This window comes from Hemicordylus capensis, chromosome 3, assembly GCF_027244095.1.
Source record: "Hemicordylus capensis ecotype Gifberg chromosome 3, rHemCap1.1.pri, whole genome shotgun sequence".
Classification (NCBI taxonomy): Eukaryota; Metazoa; Chordata; class Lepidosauria; order Squamata; family Cordylidae; genus Hemicordylus; species Hemicordylus capensis.
In genome coordinates, this window is record NC_069659.1 from 133,758,457 (window position 1) to 133,782,352 (window position 23,896).

General features: G+C 41.7%; 1 protein-coding gene across 9 annotated transcripts in view; it reads left to right on the top strand.

Moving 5' to 3' along the window:
* The window catches only part of NPAS2 (neuronal PAS domain protein 2), a 127,310-nt gene extending 106,833 nt beyond the window's left edge, over positions 1-20,477 (top strand). For 8 of the 9 annotated variants that reach the window (XM_053311573.1, XM_053311575.1, XM_053311576.1 and 5 more), the window contains 7 exons: positions 73-176; positions 1,427-1,573; positions 6,309-6,497; positions 11,894-12,078; positions 12,925-13,017; positions 13,903-14,080; positions 19,270-20,477. In XM_053311573.1, coding sequence (XP_053167548.1) covers positions 73-176; positions 1,427-1,573; positions 6,309-6,497; positions 11,894-12,078; positions 12,925-13,017; positions 13,903-14,080; positions 19,270-19,443 — 1,070 coding nt within the window. In that variant the 3' untranslated portion in view covers positions 19,444-20,477. The remainder of the gene's footprint in view (positions 1-72; positions 177-1,426; positions 1,574-6,308; positions 6,498-11,893; positions 12,079-12,924; positions 13,018-13,902; positions 14,081-19,269) is intronic. The other variant, XM_053311574.1, reaches the window with a different exon arrangement.
* Positions 20,478-23,896: the final 3,419 nt, after the last annotated feature.

The window sequence follows — 23,896 nt, forward strand, 5'->3', positions numbered from 1 at the left end:
ACAACTATAATAGCTCTGTTCTAAATAAAAATAATGTAATAAACAGATTTTATCAAAATAATTCTCTAACAGCCACAATAACAAAGCTCATTACAGAGTCTCCATCTTTGCAAAGAGCCCCCAGCATACAGCAGGACTTACCAATACAGAGATCCAGTCAGCCTGCCACTATTCAGGTAAGGCTTAAAAAATGTTCATCAAAGTGAACCGAAATATCAATAGAAAATGTATGAAGTGGATGTGAGTATATTACATATTAAACTGGGAGAAGACATGAGATTTAAATTAGTCAACAATGTGAGTGAAGACTTGTTTATTTGTAGTTAATTGAATGGGGTGGGGGCGGTCATAGGAAACTACAACTCCCATGAACCCAGCCATGAAATTCCCAAGCCAGTTAAGGATGAGGTCTAGAAGGTATCTCCTATCACTAAGGAATCCTCCCTGCCACTGGTTTCCTCTGGTGCCAAGAAGGAGAAGGAAGCTTCAAATCAAAACATGTCCATTGCCCTGACCACCAAAAGGTAAGTGGAAGGTGAAGATGGCAGCGAGGCAGTGTTCAGGGAAGTAGATTGATCTGCCAAGCCCAATTCCAAATCAAAGTGAGGGGTGTTTGCCCATCACTAATATAAAGACACTTGGGCCTCACTCAATATCCAAATTCAAAAAGCAAACATATAAAAGTCACAAATTCTAACCTAGAGAAGATGGCCCCAGCAGTTCAGCTCACTTATCCAGTGATGCATTGATTCCATATGATTCCATGAAAAAGACTGGCTATCTTACCAGAGAGGATAATTTAAAGGATAAACTAGTTGTGATGTTAATGTTTGTTTTGTTTGGCAGAGTGGAAATGGCAGCCAATGGGGGAGAAATCAGCATCAGAATCATGGAAGGAGGACTTTTAATATTCCCCCCCTGTTCTGCAGTTCCAACTAAAATGCTCAACGCTTGCTGGGAAAGGAAAGGAAGGAAAGCTGCCAATAGTGTTAATGTTAGCTTTCCCCCTCCCACCCACTAAATGGACCAAGGGTTAAAAACCATTCCCCTCCATGCTCCTAATTTTGATTTCCTTCACCATGGCTACTGTTTCCACTTGAAAAAGCACATGCAAGGGCCAATGGCATGATTAATGTCACATCTATTTTGGCCCTAAGTGGTGAAATGCAGCTTCAGTTTAAGAATTCTGATCATAAAGACAGCAATATCTGAGAGGAACATCTCTGTACTTAAAAGAACCAAAATGCTAGGGAAGATGCCAGCATTTTATGAAACAGAAGTGGTTCTTTGGTGCCCCAAGGAAAAAGCATCTCTAACAAAGCATTTTCCTTCCTGTTATTTTGCATACGAGTAATCTAGGACAACTTACATAATAGTTACTATACTTAGCAGAAAATAAACATTGGTCTTTATTTTCTTGTTGAAGCTCTCAGCCCAGTTTAACGTGTTCCAAACTATCAAAGACCAGCTCGAGCAGCAGACTCGTATACTGCAAGCCAATATCCAGTGGCAGCAAGAAGAGCTGCAGAAAATCCAGGAACAGCTCTGCATGGTCCAGGACTCCAACATACAGGTTAGCATGAGACTGGCCAAAAGCTGATATATTTTTTCCCATGCAATTGCCCTAATTCTTGGAGGGGAAATCCTTGGACAGAAATAGATTTCCATGCACAAATCACCTTGATGTGTAAAGAGCTGCTGCACTGAGAGGGATCCAGGAGCCCAGCTTACAAGCTTATTCTGCAAACCTGATTTGGCACAGGGATGTTCAGTGAAGATACACCTTAACGTCGTTCACACAATTAGCCCCACTGGACAGCCCTACCTGGGTAGGGCTGGTTGTGTGGAGCGCTAGGATTGGTCCTGACCCCAGTAGCCTAGGTTTTGTTCTCAGGCTAATACTGAGGTAGAAGGGTGAGGACCTCCTCCTCTGGCTCCCGTCTCTTCTGCTTGCTACGGTGCCGCTCGTGTGGGCTTGCAAGCAGCAGAGGGACAGGGAGTGGCAGGCTTGTGTGCAGGGAGGCAAGTTGAAGCCTGCCTCCCACCAGCCCTCCCCAGCCCAGGAAGCCTTTCACACAGGGCTTTTAACTCGCATCTTCTCCGGCATGGAGGGGGTGCCTTCACATATCGGCTAGATTTACCCCAAAGTCCCTGCAAGTTATTGGGGAGCAGTTCACACACAATTTGGGTTTTTCACTGTGCAATAGAGTGTAACCCGGTTTATATCTGGGGTAAAAAACTCCACTATTTGTGTCAGTTTTGGGGGACAACTTCGAGTTTTCAGTAAAGCCTCCCTGTAAACTCACTGTAAAACCTGCTGTGCGTGAAAGCCCCAGGTAAGTGGGTCATGTGAATGGTCTTCTCTTCTGCTGATCACCTGTTAAGTAAGTGTGGGAGGAGAGGTCTGCAACCACTACTGCTCTTATAGTTCTCTGACTTGGAATTGCCTTTGAAAATAATTGTTTCCATTTAACTGATCATGTGCTCATAGCCCAGTCTGCTATTTACTTGTGATGCAGTCACAGTGCCCCTGCCAAGACCCCATTTGAATTGAAATACTTTCAGTCATGTGGCTGAAGAAAATATAACACTTTTGGATGCATGAAGGGCTGCAGCAGTCATGTTGGGTGGAAATGGGAATAATTGCCTGAGAAAGGTATCCATCTTAGACTTTTTGATCAGATCTAGAGCGGCAGCTTCAGGTTATGAATGTGAGATTATCACTATTGTATCCAAATTGAAGGGTGAAACTACACCTTGTCTCAGTAAAGCATGTGTTTCCAAACTCACACTTACTAAGATAATATTAATGTGGGTCAGTGGGAGGGAGGGTTGCTTAACCCTTTCCACCTGGACTTCTTCTCCTCTCAATTACTCCCCAAGGCTGATTTCCCCCCAGCTGTGCTTCCTTCGGGTTACAGAGCCTGGCTAAGTGGGGAAGGATGTATTTGCATGGCAAAGCAGGCAATGGAAAGGTTATGCAATCCTAACCCACCCATAAATTCTCCCTGCAAGTTCCTGACCCTGTATTAACATTCTAAGAAATACATGGGGTTGGGAATCCCATGTTTTCTCCATAATGTCTGGATCCACCCTGACTACTGAGTTTTATGAGTGTTGTTGGACTGCTCATATCCTACATACCAAATATGGACCATGGACTCCCTTTTTGTAGCCCTAGCAAGACCCTCTAAACTGCACTGCATGTAGCTTTTCTGACCTTGCACCTCATGACAGGCAGGCCCATCCCCAGGGAAGTGCAATCAAATGAAACGTGTGAGTTAGGGAATGAGTGCTGCATATTATTTTATATTTTTCTTCAGCTTACTCTTAGAGAATCACTGTCATAAACTCTATATCCAGTCCTTTCCTTTTCCTCTTACATCCGTGCCTAATTTTAAATGCTTCTTCTGTATAGATCAGCACTTCATATTTGATAAATGTTTAAAAAAATATTTTTATTTATTTATTTGTCATATTTATATACTGCCTGATATATGTATCTCTAGGTAGTGTACTTAATCAAAAATAAAATATTAAAACAGAATAAAAAACAATTGAAACATTCACATAATAAAAGAGTTAAAATAATACCACATAATAAAACAGTTAAACCGTTTAAAATTAGTTTTAATGAAAAGTCTGAGAAAACAGGCGTGCCTTAAGGGTCTTTTTAAAAGCCATCAGAGATGGAGAAGCTCCTGTTTTGACAGGGTGCATTCCAAAGCCCTGGGACAGCGACAGGAAAGGCCGAGTTGCCACTAGACTAGCCAGTGGCAACTGTAACCAGACTTCCCCAGATGATCTTAATAGACGGCAGGTTCATGACAAAGGAGGTGCTCTCTTAAGTTCACTGGACCCAAGCCACTGAGGGCTTTATAGGTGATAACCAGCAGTTTGTATTTCACTTGGGAAAGTATTGGCAGCTAGTGCTGATTTTAAAATTGGTTTTATATAGTCCCTTCAGGTTGTCCCAGAGACCAGTCTGGCTGCGGCATTCTGTACCAATGGTAGTTTCCAGACTATGTACAAAGGTGGCCTCATGTAGAGTGCATTACAGTAGCCTGGAGGTCACTAGCATATGCACCACTGTTTTAAGGTCATTTGCCTCCAGAAATGGGTGTAGCTGATGTATCAGCCGATATTGGCTGACATGATGCACAAGTCCCCCATTGCCACTGGGATTTACTGCTGCAGACTCAGAAGCAGCGACACTGCTGTCGAGAACCGCCAGTGGCACTAGCATAGATTTCCCCTTGTTGCAAATGGGAAAAGATAGCAATGCTGCTAGTGCAACCACCAGTTCTCTGCAGTGGAGCTGCTGCTTCCAGATCGACAGCAGTAGTGCTCCAAGCCCCAGTGGCACCAATGGCCTTGTGCATCATGTTAGCAATAGATATATAAATAGATCCAGTGCTACTTTTCTTGGTCCAACTTTTGCTGTGCAAGAAACTTGGGAGGACCACATTTCTTACTAATGAGAAGTTAATGAAAGGAGAGTTGATTCACAGGTACAAATACAGCAAAGAAAAATTTTTACCAAAGGAACACAAATGTGGGCTCCTGCTTCTAAAAATGTTCTAAGTTGCCTTATACCTAAGTCAGACTATTGGTCCATCTGGCCTCCTCTGCTTGGCAGCAGTTTTCCATGGTCTCATGAAGGACTCTGTTTATCTGTGCTATTTGAGATTTCACTTATCCTAGACCCAGCAAATATTTTTTCTATATATTTGTATTAATAAAGACATTGATTATTATTAGGCCTAATTTATTGTATAGGCTGATTTGAATAATGATGCTTTTTATTTATTTTTGTGCTATACGATTTTTCTGTACTGTACATGAGATGCGTACAGTATACCTTGATTGGTGAGAAGGGGGAGAGAGAGTGGTGGCTTGTCCTTTTGTTTTTGTGACTATATTTATTCTCCTTGTCATTATGTTAAGTCAAAGTTACTCTAATTGTTGTATCTCCTTTAGGACTCTGTACTTATGTATGCATATATAATAGACATATAGTAAAATAAATATCTTAAAATTACTTTTGCTTCATTTCCTGTTTCGAAAGACTGAGTCATGCCAGGACAAGAGATTTATAAATAGCAATATCCACATGAATTTACAGGTCATTTCAGATCAAAAAGGACATTTCCTTTCTTTGAAGAAATGTCCCCCAGCTGTAAATTCAGTATATCTTTCTTCCTGATACTGTTTAGAAAACGATTGCTGTTGATTAGAGTTTCCTGGTTTGATCAGCACAGATGGTTAAAATGTCTGTTTTCTAAAGGGCATACAGTATATAGAACAGCTTTCTCCTGTTGCCTTTTGAATATGATGCTGTCTGTTTCCAGATATGACAGAAGTCTTGTGCCTTCATGTCTTGTTTTTTTTTATGAACAAGCTAATGAGGCTGCCAATTAGGAGAGATTAGTAATACACTTCTTATGTCTTGACACTATGCAGAAATAGTCCTACAATTTGTGGTGGCACAGCTGTGCGCCTTCTGGTTTATCTACTTGGACTTGCCTGCAGTGAGGAAAAAAATGTTTCAGTGGCTCAGTACTCTAGTAAACTATGATGATAAGAAACCTGCATAGAGCTATTGTGAATGAAATAATTTCTGTTCAGGTACTTAGGCATTTTCAGTCTTTGGGGAGAAGATTCTTGCCACTAATGCTCTAGTTGACCACTTAAAACTTTAATTAGTATTTATTAAAAAGATGACACACACAATATTGGTTAGCCTGAAAGTAAATCTGTTCTTACTCAACAAGTAATTTTTCATCTTCTTATATACATTGGAATCACAACATGCAGACATACGTTGAAGGAAATCTAGTACAGTGTAGAAAATGATGATTATGACTCCTAATTCCTATAGGAAGATAGTCCTATTTCACAGAGCTGGTTCAATACCACAGTCTCAGCACACATGAACAGAAAGGCAGTATGTTAAAAATGTGTCCTCCATGGATATCCCAATGAACTTTTTATCTGAATGGCTCCTCCTCACCACCACCACCATAATCATTATTATTAAGAGGGGTTTGGATAACTTCATAGAGCAGAGGTCTGTCTGTCAATGGCTACTAGTCGGAGGGCTATAGGCCACCTCCAGCCTCAAAGGCAGGATGCCTCTGAGTACCAGTTGCAGGGGAGTAACAACAAGAGAGAGGCTTCCAGCGGCATCTGGTGGGCCACTGTGTGAAGCTGGACTAGATGGGCCTTGGGCCTGATACAGCAGGGCTGTTCTTATGTTCTTATTATATAATTAGGCTGGATGAAAACTGTTTTGTTTTCCCCCCCAGATGCTTTTACAGCAGTCAGCAACATCTCTAATGCAGCAGACAGATCCCCAGGGTGAAACAGGGGCTGTTTCTCAACAGCAGGAGCAACAGCAAGAGGTTATGTCCAGGTCCCACTTTCAAGGGCAGACTGCAACTTCCCAAACAGCAGAACACCAAATATTAAGAGAAGAAAACGTGATCTCAAGCCAGGTAAGCACACAGCAACTTGCCTTTCTTCTACAGAGACAAGTTCTACAAGTTCTTGGGGGAACTTGACAAGTGTTCTTGCTACAAAAATAGGGAGCTAGTAAAAACATGTTTTTCCTAGCGCAATCCAAATTCTATCGAAATCAGTGTCAAAATAGCAAATCACAGTATTTTAATAGGGCTGGATTTCATCCTTTTGTCTACTTTTAGAACCCATAAACAGGAGAAAACAATGCATGGGACTGGCAAGAAAAGATAGAAGCAATGGTTGACATGCTTACTAACCATGCACCTTCCCCCTCCCTGGGCAGAAAGAAGCAGAGAACTTCCAGAGCTCTGCAGCAGTTATTGCTAAGGAAAGGAGGAGTAATTTTCACTATTACTGTATCTCCTTCTCCCAGAAGTGCCCTGCACCGCCTGAAAACATACCCTGAGGGATGTGTAGCCTTCAAGGACGTTTATTCATTTATTTGGGTGATGCAGGGCATATCCAGGGGAAAGAGAGAATAACAAAAGTTGTTCTTCCCATGTAATAACAGCTACAGAACTCCAGAGCTGCTTCTTCCTGGTATGGACAACACAGTTAGTGACAATGTCAGCTACTGTGATTTGCTCCTTTTCCTGTAAGATGGCATATTGGCAATGAATAGAGTCAATGGAAGTGACCCAAAGAAGCTGCTGTCTGTAGCAAAAGAAGTCAGCTCTTGGCAAAACTTCCTTTTTGTATAGCAACTGCCATAAACATACATCTATAGAGAGGTGATCCAGAACATTTACAGGGTCATTTTCAGGCTGAACATCTGCAGAGACTTATAATTTTGCTGTTTATTTGCCCTCTCACACTATCAAACTAGATTGTGGTCGTGAATATGAACAGGAGCAATGGGAATCTTTTGAATACAATCTTACAAATGACTTTTAACCAGGCTCCTGATAGTTTGAGAGGGCAATTCACTTGCCAGAAACAATGGCTCTTTTACTAACAATACTAAGGTGACTAACATGTGTTTCCAGTGGTAATGGTGTGGAAACTCTTCCAGTTGGAGGTGGATGGAGGTCACTGACTCTCAACAATAACAAAGCCTGCATCCCAAGGAAACAAGATCCAGCCGCGATTATTATTAATTGACTCAAAATGCCATTAACGCAGACCCGCACTCGAGAAAACAAGAGGGCGGTGGGATCACATATCTGTCCCCCTTGCCTTCTCATATTTTCTGCATGGAGGACAAGCCAGGATTGCAGACTACCCAAGAAACCGGCCTGGCTGGAAGTCATCAAACCTGGGTCAGAAGTGACATGGGGCCACTGTGCACCAATCTCTCACGTAACCCTGACTCTCCCATAAACTGCAGGCAGAAGGAGAGCAGCTGGTGGCCAAGAGGCAAAGCAGTGTCTGGCTGGAAGGAGCTGGGAGGGAAGATAAGTGTTTGTAGCCCAGCAAAATATTGAAACTGGGGAAGGAGCCCTGGACCTCATGGGGGTCAGGCAAGGAGATGAAGCCAGTGTTCCATGGGCAGTGCTCAGGCACCCTCTGGAGGTCTTGAGTAGGAGCCTGCCCTTCCAGACATCACAACCATGTAAATCTACACACTTAACGGAGACACAAAAACAGCAGATAGGATGGTGCACTTAAGAACAGGGACCCTGAGACCCATAGGTGAGATGAGTCCAGACTGTCCTGTTCACTGGCTTTATAAGGTAGCCCAGGGCCTTTATGGGGTACATGAAAGGACAATATCTTCTGAAACTAAACCTCATCTCTTTGTGATACATAGTATCTTGGTCAACAGTAACTGGATCTTCATGGTTGTGAGAATACTGACGTGATATTTCTTCATTGGGTGTGGCACATTGGAATGTGTATGAAGCCTAGATCTCACTGAGCTGATAAACTTGTCAGGGCTATACCATTTCAGAATTACTGAATGCTCCTCCATTATTATTTTTTTTAATCTGTACATAGAAAACTAGCATGTCAAAATAAAATGTCAGACAACAACATTTCTCTATATTTAGCTGTATGAACATTCTGAAAAATAGTTTCATATCTTGTATTTAGGATTTAAAATAGTAGTGCTACGGAACTTTCAGAAATTGTACTTTAAAAAAATAAATCCTGCTAAGGAATTTTGTGCTGCTTTTTTTAAAAAGGAGAAAGAAAAACTACTCTCAGCAGCATAATCCCATATAAAATGACCACCGTTTGAATTCCTGACCAGCAATAAATGCTAATTGATATGAATTATATTTACATTTCCTTGCTGCTTGACACTCTAAAACTAGTGCTGTCCAGTGCTTTGAAATGTATTAGCTGATTAATTGATTGCTTAACCAATAAAATATAGATTTGAATATTAATAAAACTTCAGTATAGGTGCCTTTTTGAGGATACTGAAGGAAGTGTGTCGTAATTTACAGTCAAGTACTATCCCTCATTGTTAGAAGAAAAATCCATAATTTATATTTTATTTTTCATTCTGTATTATACAACACCAGAACTACAACAGAAAGCTATATAAATGTATCTCCATTCCCAAAGTGTTTGCAAATAGCAGCCATGTGGGATGTGATCGGGGCCGGGGGGTTGTTGGTGCAAGGGGTTAACCCTTTGCCCCTATCCCGGTGATCGTCATTGCAAGGCTAGGAGCCAGTGATGGTTCCCATCTGCCTTAAATGTGGGAGCCACCCTGGCTAATTGCAAAGCCAAATACTCTACACAGTCCCTTGTACCATGTGGAGGTGACTAGTAGTCACCACACACAGTAGTGCTTTTTCCTCAACACCAGTGGGGCTCCTTTAAAGAAAAGATAGTTCTCATGACCCCAGTGCCCTCTTGGGAGGTGCCAGGCATGGAGGAAGGATGTCATACACAGGGCGCATTTAGCCATGCCCCCACATCTGACATCAGACATGGAGGTGTGGTTTAACTCCCAAACGGGGCTGAGTGGCCTCTTTTGGGAGTGAGGTTGGCCAGCACTGCGTTTGCAGCACGGCCAGGAGCAGATCTCCCTGCCGTGCTAAAGCATCTGATGTCAGATGTGGGGGCATGTCTGGGGCGCGAGGCGCAGCGCCTGAGGGGTGGTGGCCCTGTTTCCTTGAACCCATCTGCTCAATGGTGGCTCCACCCCTGGAAGGTCCACATAGAACTCTGGGAAGTATAGTCCTTCCTAGTATTTTCTCCATAGAGCTCTATGCAGAAGGTGCTGGAACAGACTACACTTCCCAGTTGTCCATGTGAACATTCCAAGATAGTGCTGGGGCTTGGCAGGGCTCTCCTTCCCTTAAAAAGTGCCCCCCCCGCCTCCGGCACTGGGGAAAGTGCAGCACTGAGTGGAAGTCCGGTTGATGGGAGGCTCTTTCTAACTGGGCAAAGAGGCACCTTTTTAACGTGGTGATTCTCTTTATTTAGCAGGGGGAGATTAACTGGCCCTCTCCAACCCCAGCACAGTATCTCCAGTGACTGTTGCTGGTGTCTATATTACATTTCTTTTAGATTGTGAGCCCTTGGGGAACATGAATCCATCTTATTCATTTATTATGTTTCTATGTAAACTGCTTTGGAAACTTGTTGAAAAGTGCTATATAAATTTGTTGTTGTTTTATTGGAGCTTCCCCCCACCCCAAGTGGCCTCCGTTTCAAAAGCAGTGAGATCCCTGTCCTATTCTGTTTTCCCAATGAAAATAATCACTGTCCCTGAAGCTGCTCTTTACCCTGTTACACACAGGAATAATTTTCACTGAGAAAATGAGCAAGAGAGAAAGGATTAAACTCTTCTTCTCCTGCACAGCAGTCCCAGGGCAGATAACACTACCACCACCCCACGCTATTTGCAAAAAGCTTAAAGAAATGGAGGTCTATTCAACATCTGCATCATTTAATCCGATTTGGCCCAAAATCTCAGCTTCATTGATTTAACATTTGGTCTCATCGATTAATGGACTAAAGTTTAAGTTTATTAATCTAGTGATTAAGATCTTGCAGCCTTACTAAAACATTATCATCAGAAATCTCTGTTAAGTGTTAGCCTTTCAGGTGAGTGTTAGGTTTTTCATCTGAAGCTTTACAGATCTTTTTTTTAATATTCTTTGTCTATTATTCAAATAACACTTCCTCAAGTAAACTACACTGAAATCCTCTTTCAATAGTGCAAGGCAGAAGTACTGTAAGTCGGCACATGTCTGGTTGTTAATTATAGAATTAGCTGGGCTTTGCTTTTCCATGTTTCCTTGTACAGTGAAATATGCCAGTGATTTTTTTCTGTTGTTCAGGGCACTAAAAGAAATCTGGCATTTCAGACAGCAATTCAATCACCACATTTTATTTTATTTTGTAATGTACCCTTATGTTGCTAATCAAATAATCTTTATTATTACAGTCAGTGACCAGCTTCATATGGTGAATAATTGCTATAAAATAACAGCAATAGTAATAATAACAATGATAACAGCAAAGCCCAGATGTCTCTAAAATCCCAGTGGCAGGACACTTTGGCATGATCCTATCACATCCGGACAGGGTAACTGCAATATACGACCATGCCTATAGCACAGTGGCAGCCAGTGAGGTGGTTTGTGAAGTGAAGCAGCCAGAGGCTGTAGCATATAGTAGCAATCAAGAGGAGAGGGAGGCTGCTCTGTAAGAAGATCTCCACTTTGATCACAATGATTACAATATGATTTACACTGAAATAGCCGTCTTGTGGATGTCATACCCTTCCCCTCTTTCTGGCACACTTTTTGTGAATCTGCACCTTTGCTCTAGTTGCCCAGTACAATTGCTGTTCTGAGCCATCTAAGAAAGGTAAGTTATCACATTCACATTTAGTCTGTTGTGAATACTGTATAGATTTTAGAAAAGTAGCAATAGCAATAGCACTTACATTTATATACCGCTCTATAGCCGAAGCTCTCTAAGCGGTTTACAATGATTTAGCATATTGCCCCCAACATTCTGGGTACTCATTTTACCGACCTCGGAAGGATGGAAGGCTGAGTCAACCTTGAGCCCCTGGTCAGGATCAAACTTGTAACCTTCTGGTTACAGGGCAGCAGTTTTACCACTGCGCCACCAGGGGCTCTGGTGTTACCACTGCGCCACCAGGGGCTTTGGTGTTAGTGTACTGCGCCGCCAGGGGCTCTGGTGTTAGTGTACTTCTTGTTCTAAAATCTAATAGGACGAAATATAGTTTTACGCAGTTTTACCACTGCGCCACCAGGGGCTCTGGTGTTAGTGTACTTCTTGTTCTAAAATCTAATAGGATGAAATATATCTGAGAGGACAGAATGAGTGATTTTGGGAGAATATTTATAATTTTGCTTTCGTTCGGTATGTTTCCGCAATAAACCCAACCCTTTTAAAAAAAAATTCTGCTTGTTTTTCACTGTTCTACGATCAGAAATCAGTGAGAAGCGGCCCACAAGGGATGCAGAATGGCGGTGATTCTTCTAGCAATATGAGCTCACAATTTAGCAACACCTCTGTGCTGCCACAATCTTTGAGTATAGCTCCATCTACTGCCATTCTTCAGGATAGCAGCCTTCAGCATAATACTGCAGACTTTGGCCATGATCGACAATTGAGGTAAAAATAATGTAATAAACTGCATGTTGTTGTTGTTCTTGATGACGATGATAATGGTAATTACCTAAAGCTAATTTCTGTACACAAAGATACTGAATGTAAAGCCAAATTGTCATTTTATCAAACTGGAGGAAAGAGAAGTACTAGATTATGTGGGAGATTTTGAGGAACATGCCTTTAGAGTTGTCTTGCAGTGGCTTTAAAGAAGATACAGGAATCAATAATTAATCATTTAAGACAATGGATTGAAACAGAAGCAACTCTCTATAGGAAACAGAAGAATGTGAAATAAGAAAAACTTTCTTCCCCAGGCAGTGTTAGGTACTACAGCCAACTACAAACAGCTGAGTAGCCTACACGCACTAGAACCTTCTTTCGGTGTTTTTTTTTAAAAGCAGTTATGCTGTATTCATGTACAGTATTTTGAGAGCAGAGCCACAAGCCCAAGCCCTGCACTGACTCACCCCAAAGCACCACTTGATTGCTGCCCACTGTCTCAAGACACCAGGTGGCTGATGCTTCTGAGCACACCAATACAGAGGTGTGGCTTGGGGTGCACTCTCAGGATGCTGTTTGTGAGTACAGCATACCTGCTTTTTTTTTTTAACAGCTGAAGAAGGCTTGTATATCAGCTGAATACAGGATTTTTCTCACTTTGCAAATATCCTTGCCCCAGCTCCATCCATGGAAATTGATTCCTGGCTAGAGCAGAAATACCCTGGGCCCAATCCAGAACCAGGTCTCCTGGCTCCCCCACACACCACTAGCTTAGGCAACAGTCTTTCCTGCAAGTCACCCATTCTTCACTGACATTACACTGATATTCTTTCATGTTCTCTTTCATAGACTGTTACTCAGTCAGCCTATTCAGCCAATGATGCCTGGTTCCTGTCATGCAAGGCAATCATCAGATGTGGCTGTGGCGGGACACCAAACGAAGTATGTAGTAGTATATTTGAGGAAAACAAAAGTGTTGAAAATAATTATGAAGTAATTATAATTGAGAGTGAGATTATGAAACTGTAACTCATACGATTTCATAATCTCGCAAATGGTCAGAGATGGTGTAAGGATGGCTGCTCTTTCTCATAAATCAGCCTGTGGCTGACATGTCCCACAGCATAAAACTGGTGATGCAGACCTACCCCTGCTGCTACAGGGCTAGAACATACATGGTGACCCTGCTGCACAAGAGGACTGTTCTGGCACAGCTTCCCCATGAACTCAGTTCGCACGGACGCTACTTGCATAGTTCCCAGTGCAAATGATACGTGGCCTGCAATTGCGCAAGGGTAAACTGTACTGGAACAGCCATCTTGTGCAGCAGCATTGCTGTGCATGTTCCTTCTGTTCTTTTCCTCTACTGGTCATGTGCCTATTGCTTCTTTCCTTTTGTCTCATAAACCCTGAATCAGAGTTGACTGCACTTGTACTCAGCCGCCTGGCTCATCCAAGTGGCAGGGCTGATTTTAGCCTGTTCAGAACCAGAGGCAAAAGGCTATGTAACTTCAACCCTTCAGCCTCTCTCTCCTCTGCATTGCCCCCACCCATTGGCAGGCTTCTCTGGTTCTGGGAAGCACATCCAAGATGGCGCCAGGCATGCACACTATGCAAAAGAATTTGTGTGTGAAAATGAATATGCATGATGGCATAATGTTGCATGTTTTTCAGCAAGAGATTAGTCATCTTAAATTCTAATCTTAAATCCAAGTCAGCAGCACCTTCTAGTCTTCCCACTGTTGCCCAGAATAATTATACTGTGACATCAGCACTTTAATTTCCAAAGGTTTGGCTGCAAAGCTTAACACTGTTCTGTTTTCATAGATATTCTCAAAGCCTACAAGCTTTCCAAAGTTTGGAAGTGCAAGCTTCTGGCAGCAGTACACCTATAGTGCTGATGGGACAAGCTGTCTTACACCCCGGCTTCTCTGCAGCGCAGCCCTCTCAGGCTTCATCTTTGCAACCTATGCATCACCAGCAGCAGCAGCAATGCTACCTTCAGGTGGGCTGGAATAGAATGGACAATACCAAATGTGTGATTATGCTGTTATTCATAAAGCAACGAAGGACCTGGCATTTTCTTAGAACAATGGCCATGAGTTTACTGGCAACAGCAGTTGTCATTTCTTTGAATGGAAACATGCATGATCTGATATGAGACATGGATGATTATTTGTGAGTTCAACCGCTTTTTAACAGTAGGAGACATACTATATGAAACTCTTTTAAAAAACAACAACTTTTTATTCAATTTTTCACAACCTAAGATACACACACGCACACGCAAAAAGGAAAAAAAGGGGGGGGAGGAAAAAACCACAAACAAAACAAACAAACAAAAAACATGAGGACTTCCATCTCATCATTAGAACAAGTATCAGTTACAATACCCAAGTCTTGCCTGTAATTTAATTGTTCTCCCCCCCCCGCCCCCCGATAAATCTCATGAAAATCAGCTCTAGAGCCCCTGGTGGCGCAGTGGTAAAACTGCCGCCCTGTAACCAGAAGGTTGCAAGTTCAATCCTGACCAGGGGCTCAAGGTTGACTCAGCCTTCCATCCTTCCGAGGTTGGTAAAATGAGTACCCAGAATGTTGGGGGCAATATGCTAAATCATTGTAAACCGCTTAGAGAGCTTCGGCTATAGAGTGGTATATAAATGTAAGTGCTATTGCTATTGCTAGTGCTATTTTAAAAACATTTTTGTTACTACTCAAAAGCTTTTAGGTAAACAAGAAGAGGATCCCACTCCCTTTTAAATACTTCAAATTTATTTCTTAATAATGCTGTTAGCTTTGCCATTTCTGCCAACTCTAACACTTTAAGTATCCAATCCTCTTTACTCGGGCAATGGATGTCTTTCCGTTTGTATGCAAATGTCAATCTTGCTGCTGCTGTCAGATACATAAAGAGGACCCAGTATTTCCTAGGCAATGAACTGTTATCAATACCTAATAGTATTGCTTCTGGGCTCTTAGGGAAAGTCATTTTAAACACCTTCTTAAGCTCATTGTATATTAAATCCCAATAGCCTTTAGACTTATTACAAGTCCACCATAAATGTATATATGAACCCTCCTCTTTTTTACATTTCCAACATTTGTTTGACATGTTCTTGTAAATTAAAGCCAACTTCTTAGGAGTTAAATGCCATCTGTACATCATCTTAAGATTATTTTCCTTTAAATTAGAACAGGCAGTGTATTTCATGTCTTCTATCCATAGTTTTTCCCATTTCTCCAAGTCTATATTGTAACCAAAATCCTGAGCCCATTTAATCATTGAAGTTTTCACTACTTCCGTTCTTGTATCTTCCAATAATAACAGATCATACATCCTAGAAACTAGTTTGTCTTCCTTGTCACACAATTGTTCAAATTCTGACTTTGATTGATTAAAACCCTTTTTACAATCTTGCTTGAATAAGGTGATACTTGCTAATCTGGTGATACTGAAACCGAAATATTCCAATCCTGCATAAGATCTAGTTTTTTAAGTTCGTATTTTCCACCTTGGGGAACAAGCAGTTGTCGATACGTAGGCCATGTATGTTGCATATTTTTCTGTTTTCTAGATACAACTTCCAGTGGAGATACCCAAAGTGGAATTTTTGGTTCTAACACAAGTTTGTTTTTCATCCATACCATATATAAGTTTTTTCTAACATAGTGATTTAAGAAGTCTTTATTTACTTTTACCTTATCATAAAATAGATATGCATGCCAACCATATCTTATATCGATTCCTTCCAAATCTAACAGTCTTGGATTTTTTAATGTAATCCATTCTTTCATCCAGTTTAGGCATACTGCTTCAAAATATAACTTAAAATTTGGTAACGCAAACCCTCCTCTCTTCCTGTCGTCCGTTAGGTTTTTAAAAATTATTCTTGGTTTTTTGCCCTGCCAGATAAAGTTCTTTACGTCTTTATGCCATTGATCAAAAATTGACATTGTATTTATTATTGGTATTGTCTGGGAGAAATATAACATTTTAGGAAGAACATTCATTTTGATAACAGAAATTCTTCCACTTGATAAATTCAATCTATTCCATCTACATAAGTCTATCTTTATTTCCTTCCAGATTTTAATATAATTATTTTGAAACAATAAGGCATTATTTGTTGTAAGCATAACTCCTAGGTATTTTACCTTTTTTTCCACATTGAAACTAGATCTCAAGACAAATTTTTCAATATCTTCTTTTTTCATATTTTTAATTAATACCTTTGTCTTATCCTTATTTATATAGAACCCTGCCAAATTCCCATACGTTTCTAATATTTCCAATAATGTATCAATTGACTCTAAAGGATCTTGTAAAAACAACACTATATTGTCTGCAAAGGCTCTTAGTTGGTATCTTTGTGTCCCTATTGACAATCCTTGTATTTTGGTCTCTTCCCTTATCATCCTACACATAATTTCCAAGACCAATATAAATAATAATGGAGACAGGGGACAACCTTGTCTAGTACTTTTTTGAATATTAAAATAATCTGTAAGTTCTCCATTAACCTTAATGTTTGCTTTTTGTTCAGAATATATAGACCCAATCGCCCTTATATAATTAGCTCCAAACTCTACAATTTCCAGTTTTCCACATAAATTGCCAGGAGATGTTATCGAAAGCTTTCTCTGCATCCAAAAATAACATAGCCAGTTGTTTATCATTATGCTTTTCATAATATTCTAATACATTTAAAACAGTTCGCACATTGTCCTTTATTTGCCTTTTTGGTAGAAATCCAGCCTGATCTTCATGAATTAACTCTACCAAGATCCCCTCCATTCTTTTAGCAAGTATAGAAGCAAATAATTTATAATCATTATTAAGCAAGGAGATTGGTCTATATGAAACACTTAAATCAGTGGGCAGGACCAAGACCAAGTTTAACTGAATTAGTGGAACTTACGTTAATCATGACTAACTTGCAGGGGCGTAGCTATAATTGAGCGAAAAGGTTCAAAGAACATGGGCCTCCAGCTCCACCCCTCCCTATTTTCTTCATTATCTCCCTCACACTGGGGGGGCCGCCAGAGAGAGGGATGAACATGGGCCCCCTCTCCTCTAGCTACGCCTCTGCGTAACTTGTCTTATTTCAGTGGTGCACAATTGTGACTATCAGCTGTGGTGGTACAGCGGGAACATAGGAACATAGGAAGCTGCCATATACTGAGTCAGACCATTGGTCTATCTAGCTCAATATTGTCTTCACAGACTGGCAGCAGCTTCTCCAAGGTTGCAGGCAGGAATCTCTCTCAGCCCTATCTTGTAGATGCTGCCAGAGAGGGAACTTGGAACCTAGATGCTCTTCCCAGAGCAGCTCCATCCCAAGGGGAATATCTTGCAGTGCTCACACTTCTAATCTCCCATTCATATGCAACCAGGGTGGACCCTGCTTAGTTAAGAGGACGTCATGCTTGCTACCACAAGGCCAGCTCTCCTCTCCTTGGGGAAGCAGCAGGCCTGTAGCCAGCCTTAAAAAACTGGGGGCGGTGGATTGCAGAAGTCAGGGGAGGTAGGTTATAAAATATTCAGTGAAAACAGTCAGTGAGGCTGGAGAGGAAAGAGAATGTTTTGGTGTGGCAGGTACACACACCATGCCACCAGCTGGCTATGGGCCTGGGAAGCAGCTTGCCTAGGGAACAAGAGGCTGTTCGTTTGAATCCTCGCCGGTGTGCTTCCCAGACAGTGCCTAGTAAATATATATTTGTAGTCACCTATATGGGGCAGCAGCGATATAGGAAGGTGCTGGAGGCGGATGCACACTTCAGTGACAACGGCAAAGGCATCGTCTCATACTGCACGGGAGATGGCAATGGTAAACCACTCCTGTATTCTACCAAGAAAATCACCTGGCCCTGTGGTCGCCAGGAGTCGACACTGTCTTGATGGCACAATCTTTCCTTCCCTGCCCAGTTGTGACTAACTTAGTCTGCAGCCTGCCCGGAAACTCCCAGCCAGTGTAGTCGGAGTGCCTTGGTAGGACCAAGAGCCCTACTTTGTCTGAGTATCATTGCTAATCTAAGCAAGGCCAAAGTCCAGCTCATTGTTCAATCTAGATCAGGGGTAGGCAACTTTGGCTCTTCCGTTCTTGCTGCTGAACCACAACTCCCATCATCCCCCGCTGCAGTTACTCTGGTGTAAAAGGAGACCTCTTCAGACTTAAGGCAGAACCCACCAGTAGTGCTCCTGCATATTCCTATTAATTAAGAAAGGGCTTATGCAGAAGAATTTCCTTGTAGATTTTGCCCATGGTCTGGAATATTACCAACAAATTAGTAGTTTGGAGATTATGGCCTCTGTGTATGGAAAAGCCTGCTCACATTTTGTGCATATCAAACAAACATCAGTCTGTGATCTAGAACAAACTGTTTTAATTTTATTACACAGGAAACTCTGCAGTGGGACTCCAGGTCACTTTTCTAACACATTGTGTCTGTTAAGTGGATTTCCTTTAGTTGTGTGCATCCAGACAATGTCTTGTGTTCCTTTTGTTTTTTCCTTTTGCTGCACAGAAATTACCTAAATGATTACTTTGCATTGCTTCATTTTAGGGACAATAAACTCCCATTTTTTAAAAAAATGAACTATCATGCATCACATTACAATGGGAACAGTTGAAATAAAGGTCATATTGTATAAGCCCAAATCTAGAAAAGAATCCTACATTTTGGAGACATAAAAGCTTCCCACAATAGAGAGAACGTAAGTCATATGTGGCTTATATAGCAATGAGAGACATTAAGACCTAAATATGCTTACTAGGGACAAAGTCCCATTGAAATCAGTGGGACTTGCTTCTAGGATTGTGCTGCAAGTATTTCTGATCTAATACTGGTGCACTCCTGGCAAATGTGATTACGGTATAGGTGAGGAGCTGCTGCAAGAAATAATGAAAAAGATGCCCATTGATTGGAGGATGGAAATGGATGAATAAATCCACCTGTTGTTTGTTTAGCTGAACTTCTAAAGATGATCAAGTAGATCTAGTTCACATGAATGATGCAGTGTTTGAGCCCATTAGCTATGCTAACCATTTCAGGTGATCTGCAAACTGCTTATTCCAGCCAATGGGTTCTAAATGGTAAAGTTGTGAAGTAGGTTTCTACTAAGGACGCAGAAGCTGCCGTTTTTGACCTGTTACAATTGTTCTTTGATTACATCAACTTTTTCATCGTGTCTAGGTGCAGACTGCAGGCCCTTTGCACAGTGAACAAGCAGATTCTCTGCTCTTGCCTTCCTACTCACCACAGCAAGGAAGCGTGCCATACCATCACATGCAGTCGCAGCAGCAACCTGCCAGCAGCAGATCCATCAGCTTGCCAGAATCCTCAGGCGTGCAGCAACATCTGCTATAGAATCCCATTGTCACAACCAGTGCACATTTAGCTTTATTTAACAGTGGGCTGGGAAGGGGGGGCGGGAATGCAGGCATTTGCACATGTGTTTGTTTCAAAGTTTTGTGTTATAAAGAGACTACTGAGTGCAGGCTGTGGGAGATGGTGCAATAGGAAAGGAACGGGAATAATTCTGCAGATGTTTGCACTATTTTGTGACTATGGTTTGGACAGTAATACTAATGTGTGCTCTCATGGTGCAGATTGTGGCACTAAGTGGTATGTGTTAGTAGAAGATGCTTCAACCAGAAGGAAATCTGGCTATTCCAAAAAAGTGGACACAAGTTACTTGGCCTTTTGAATATGAAAAGTATTGGTTTAGAGAGCTCTACTGAGGAGAGAATGAGAGATTATTTTTATGACGGTTATTATATTATTATTATTATTTTGCACAACTGCACAAAGAGCATCACCTAGCACTTTTGGTAAAGAAAAGTCTGTTCCAGTGGCCCGATTAGCACTTCCAGTGAGACAGAACATGCTGTCATTTATATATGTAAAGAAAACACCCTGCCCTCTGACTCATAACCTGACGGTATAATCCTTGCTACCCCTTCCTTGCTATTTCTAATGTTGAAAAGGAATTACACTTGACAGTTTCCGATCTACTTAGCAGACTACAACTGTAAACAGCGAGCCTAAGCACAATCATGCAGCTATTGTTCCAGCATATTAGTCATGCTCCTTAATACTTTAAAGAGGGTCTCTTCTGCAGACTGAACAGTCACCTCACAACTGTTCACAGAACAAGCGTCTGAAGAATATGCACTGTGCTACAGCCCATTCAGTGGGGAAATGCTGCAAACTATTACATATCTCATTATATTTAGGACTGAATTTTCCTTCAAAGAATTGCACTTTTGTATGCTTTATGTTGATGTTTCTAAGGAAAAAATGTAATGATGAAATAGTGTATTATACAGCTGCTGTAAAACAACAAAACGAATCCAGACCTATTTCTATATAAAATAAAATTATATAGGATTCTGTGGAAATTATTTTGTATATGAAAGAGCAGCTCATTTCACAAATCTAAAGGATATTCTCATGCTTTTTTGTGAGTGAACATTTTGTAATAAATTAATGCTTAGTAACACAACTTCAGACCTACAGCTTGTTCATATGGGTGCCTGCAGAGGATTGTTACTACACTAGCCTTTGCATCAGTCAGCATCTGATATGAAACAAGTGCCGTCAAACTAGCTTTGGTTCACAGTAGCCTCCCATTTGCTATCTTAGTTCTTGGTTCCCTGCATTTCCTGTTCCTTTGGCCTGTCTCTTTATCCTTTGTGCTACAATGACATGTGCGTATTTGAGAGGTATAGCCTGTGGCAACACCAGGGCATGTCGGTATGTTATACAATCAGTGAGGACATTCACACAAGCAGCCCAACCTGGGCTTGCACAGCCCTACCCAAATAGGGCTGCTCATGTGGAGCACCAGGATCAGGACCAATCTCGGCACTGCCCCACTAGGTTCATACCCAGGCAGCAGGCTTATACTGAGGTAGAAGGGCGTATGCATACTCAGGCTACCTGCAGTCCGAGTGTTCACAGAGCTGGGCAGCTAGAGTGCCCAGCAGCAGGGAAATCTCCCAATGCACCACACTCCTTGCATGGTGCATTGTGGGATTCTGGAGGCTAAGCTGCATTTCCCCAGCCTCCAGATGGCCGTGCCACTCGCTGCAGCGTGGCTCGTGTGGGCGCATGAGCGGCACGGCTGAAGAGGATGGCCAGGTCATCTGTGGGAAGGGAGGTACGATCTTGCCTTCCCACTGCCTTCCCCAACTCCACACAATTAGGCCATGTGAACGATCTTAATATGTGTATGGTGCTGGTTGAATATAGGCAATGATTTACAGACAATTGTACCATATACAATTGTACAATTTGGGGAGTTCAACATCTGTATAATCTTCCCACATAGTGAGAATGATTTTAGCGCACCCCTTCTTTCAGTCCAAAGTCCTGAGAGGAATAAGGATGATGTGCTACAAACAGCAGTCTCCCCATGAAATTGTATGCACTTACCACAAAAAAGTTATCTATATTCAACTAGTCTCACTTGTATGTTCTGTTTAGGCAGTGGACCCTTCCATTTGGTCCTTACATTTTATTTCTAAATTAATGCTTATATTTTCTGCATGCTGTTGTCACAATATATACAATTCCTGTACAAAAGGGGTTCCTGCCAATGTTGATGATTATTTTTATTTATTTATTTATTTTTAATTCGATTTCTATACCGCCCTTCCAAAAATGGCTCAGGGCGGTTTACACAGAGAAATAATAAATAAATAAGATGGCTCCCTGTCCGCAAAGGGCTCACATTCTTAAAAAAACACAAGATAGACACCAGCAACAGTCACTGGAGGAACTGTGCTGGGGGTGGATAGGGCCAGTTACTCTCCCCCTGCTAAATAAAGAGAATCACCACGGTAAAAGGTGCCTCTTTGCCCAGTTAGCAGATTGTGCTGCTAATCCTCCTCCACACAACACATAATTAATTAACACATAATTGTGGAACTTGCTGCCACAAGATTTGGTGATGGCATGTAGCTTAGACAGCTTTTTAAAAGGATTGGATAAGTTCATTGAGGGACAGATCTAGAGTACTACTACGATGAATATTTATATTTCTATATAAATGAATATTTCAACACAAGTTCTCAAAGTGGTTTATATAGAAAATAAGAAATAAAAATGGCTTTCAGTCCCAAAAGCATTCACAATCTAAAAAGAAACAAAGTAAACACCAGCAACAACCAATGGAGGGATATTGTTCTGGCATTGGACAGGGCTAGTTGCTCTCCCCCTGCTAAATAGAAGAGAATCGCCACTTTAAAAGGTGCCTCTTTGCTCAGTTAGCACAAGTGTTAACTCAGCTAAGACACCTATTAGCTAAATAGTTAAACCAAACCAAATGTTGAGAGGGAGCAAGTTGGGAAGCGTATAATTTTTGGATTCCCGGCTATTTACTAGTTTTGTGTACTGAGTTCAGAAGGAGATAATTCTGAGTAAACATGCAAAGACTGGCTGTACCAGTGCTACTTTTCTAGAAACTCTTTTTGTTGTATTTTTGTTTGTTAGAGTTTTCATTTTCTTTTACAGATTTAACCAGTGAAGGGACATATGTATACAACCATTGCAAATATAGGTAGGTGATGGGTAGAGAGCAAGAGGAAGGGATTCATGATAAGAGAGGCTGAAGGAAGAATGAGGGAGAATTAGATCGATACCCAGTTTTAGGCAAGTCTACAGCAGGTATTTGACTTGTTTGCATCATATGTATTTATCAGTATAGGCTTCTAGTTGCTGAAATGTGTGCCAAGTTTTTGTCATCTTTGGTTGTTTACATGCTCTAAAAAGGACAGTGTTCTCAACTCATCCATCTGCTGATGTCTGGAGGTTGGGTCACAAGCTTCACAACCAACAATGTTCTGGACACCCATTTGCAATGGCCTTCGGCTAAGCCCCAAAGAGCCAATATGTAATTCAAAATGGTGTTGGTGTCAGAAAATGTCAGAGATGTCTCAAGGACCAAATTCAGCCTAATAAATTCCTCTAGCCAGATATATCACATGAAAGACAGCTCCATATCATGTGTGCCAGTGAGCCTGCGGATACACCACTGCACCAACTATTCGGGGAGGGGAGCAATTATACAAAGAAAAACTCAAGAGGGTCCAACACGTATAGAACCTTAGTTTTTGTTGGATTAACTGCAGTTTGAGACCCACCGCAGCAGTGTTCCCTCTAACAGATGCCCAGATGATGTTGACTACAACTCCCATAATCCCCAAGCAAGAGCCACTGCAGCTGGAGATTCTGGGAGCTGTAGTACATCTGGGAATTCCTGTTAGAGGGAACGCTGCACTGCAGAGGACCTACAGTAGCAGCTGCTGGGGCTGTTAACCACTGGAGATCACCCTAGCACCCCTGACGTGTGTATACCTTAGTTAGCCAAGTCTTGTAGCCATTTATACAGCGTGTTGCCCACGAAGTACACGAGATACCCTTTTAGTACATTAATTTCTTCTTTTCCATGGCCAGCAACCACCAGCAGCTACAATAGATCTGAGGCTGGTGAAGGGGGAGGTCTGGCAACACCATGAAGACTTGCACCACTTTTAATCTATCTACATAAGGAGGTGGTTAATGGGTCAGGTGAACAGCATGCTGCACTACCTTACTACAGCAGGAAGTAGTTCTGCATTATTGTTATTACTAATTTTATTTACTTATTTTAAAAAAACCCTGAGGGAAGAAACATGAAGCTCTTGTGGGAGGGCATTCCAGAGCTGAGGGGCCACAACTAGGAAGGCCCTGTCTCTTGTCCCCACAAACTGAATCTCAGTCAAGGTTGGGCCATAAGCAGGGCTCTAAAAGAACCAGTTAGAGGCAGAAGAGTTCT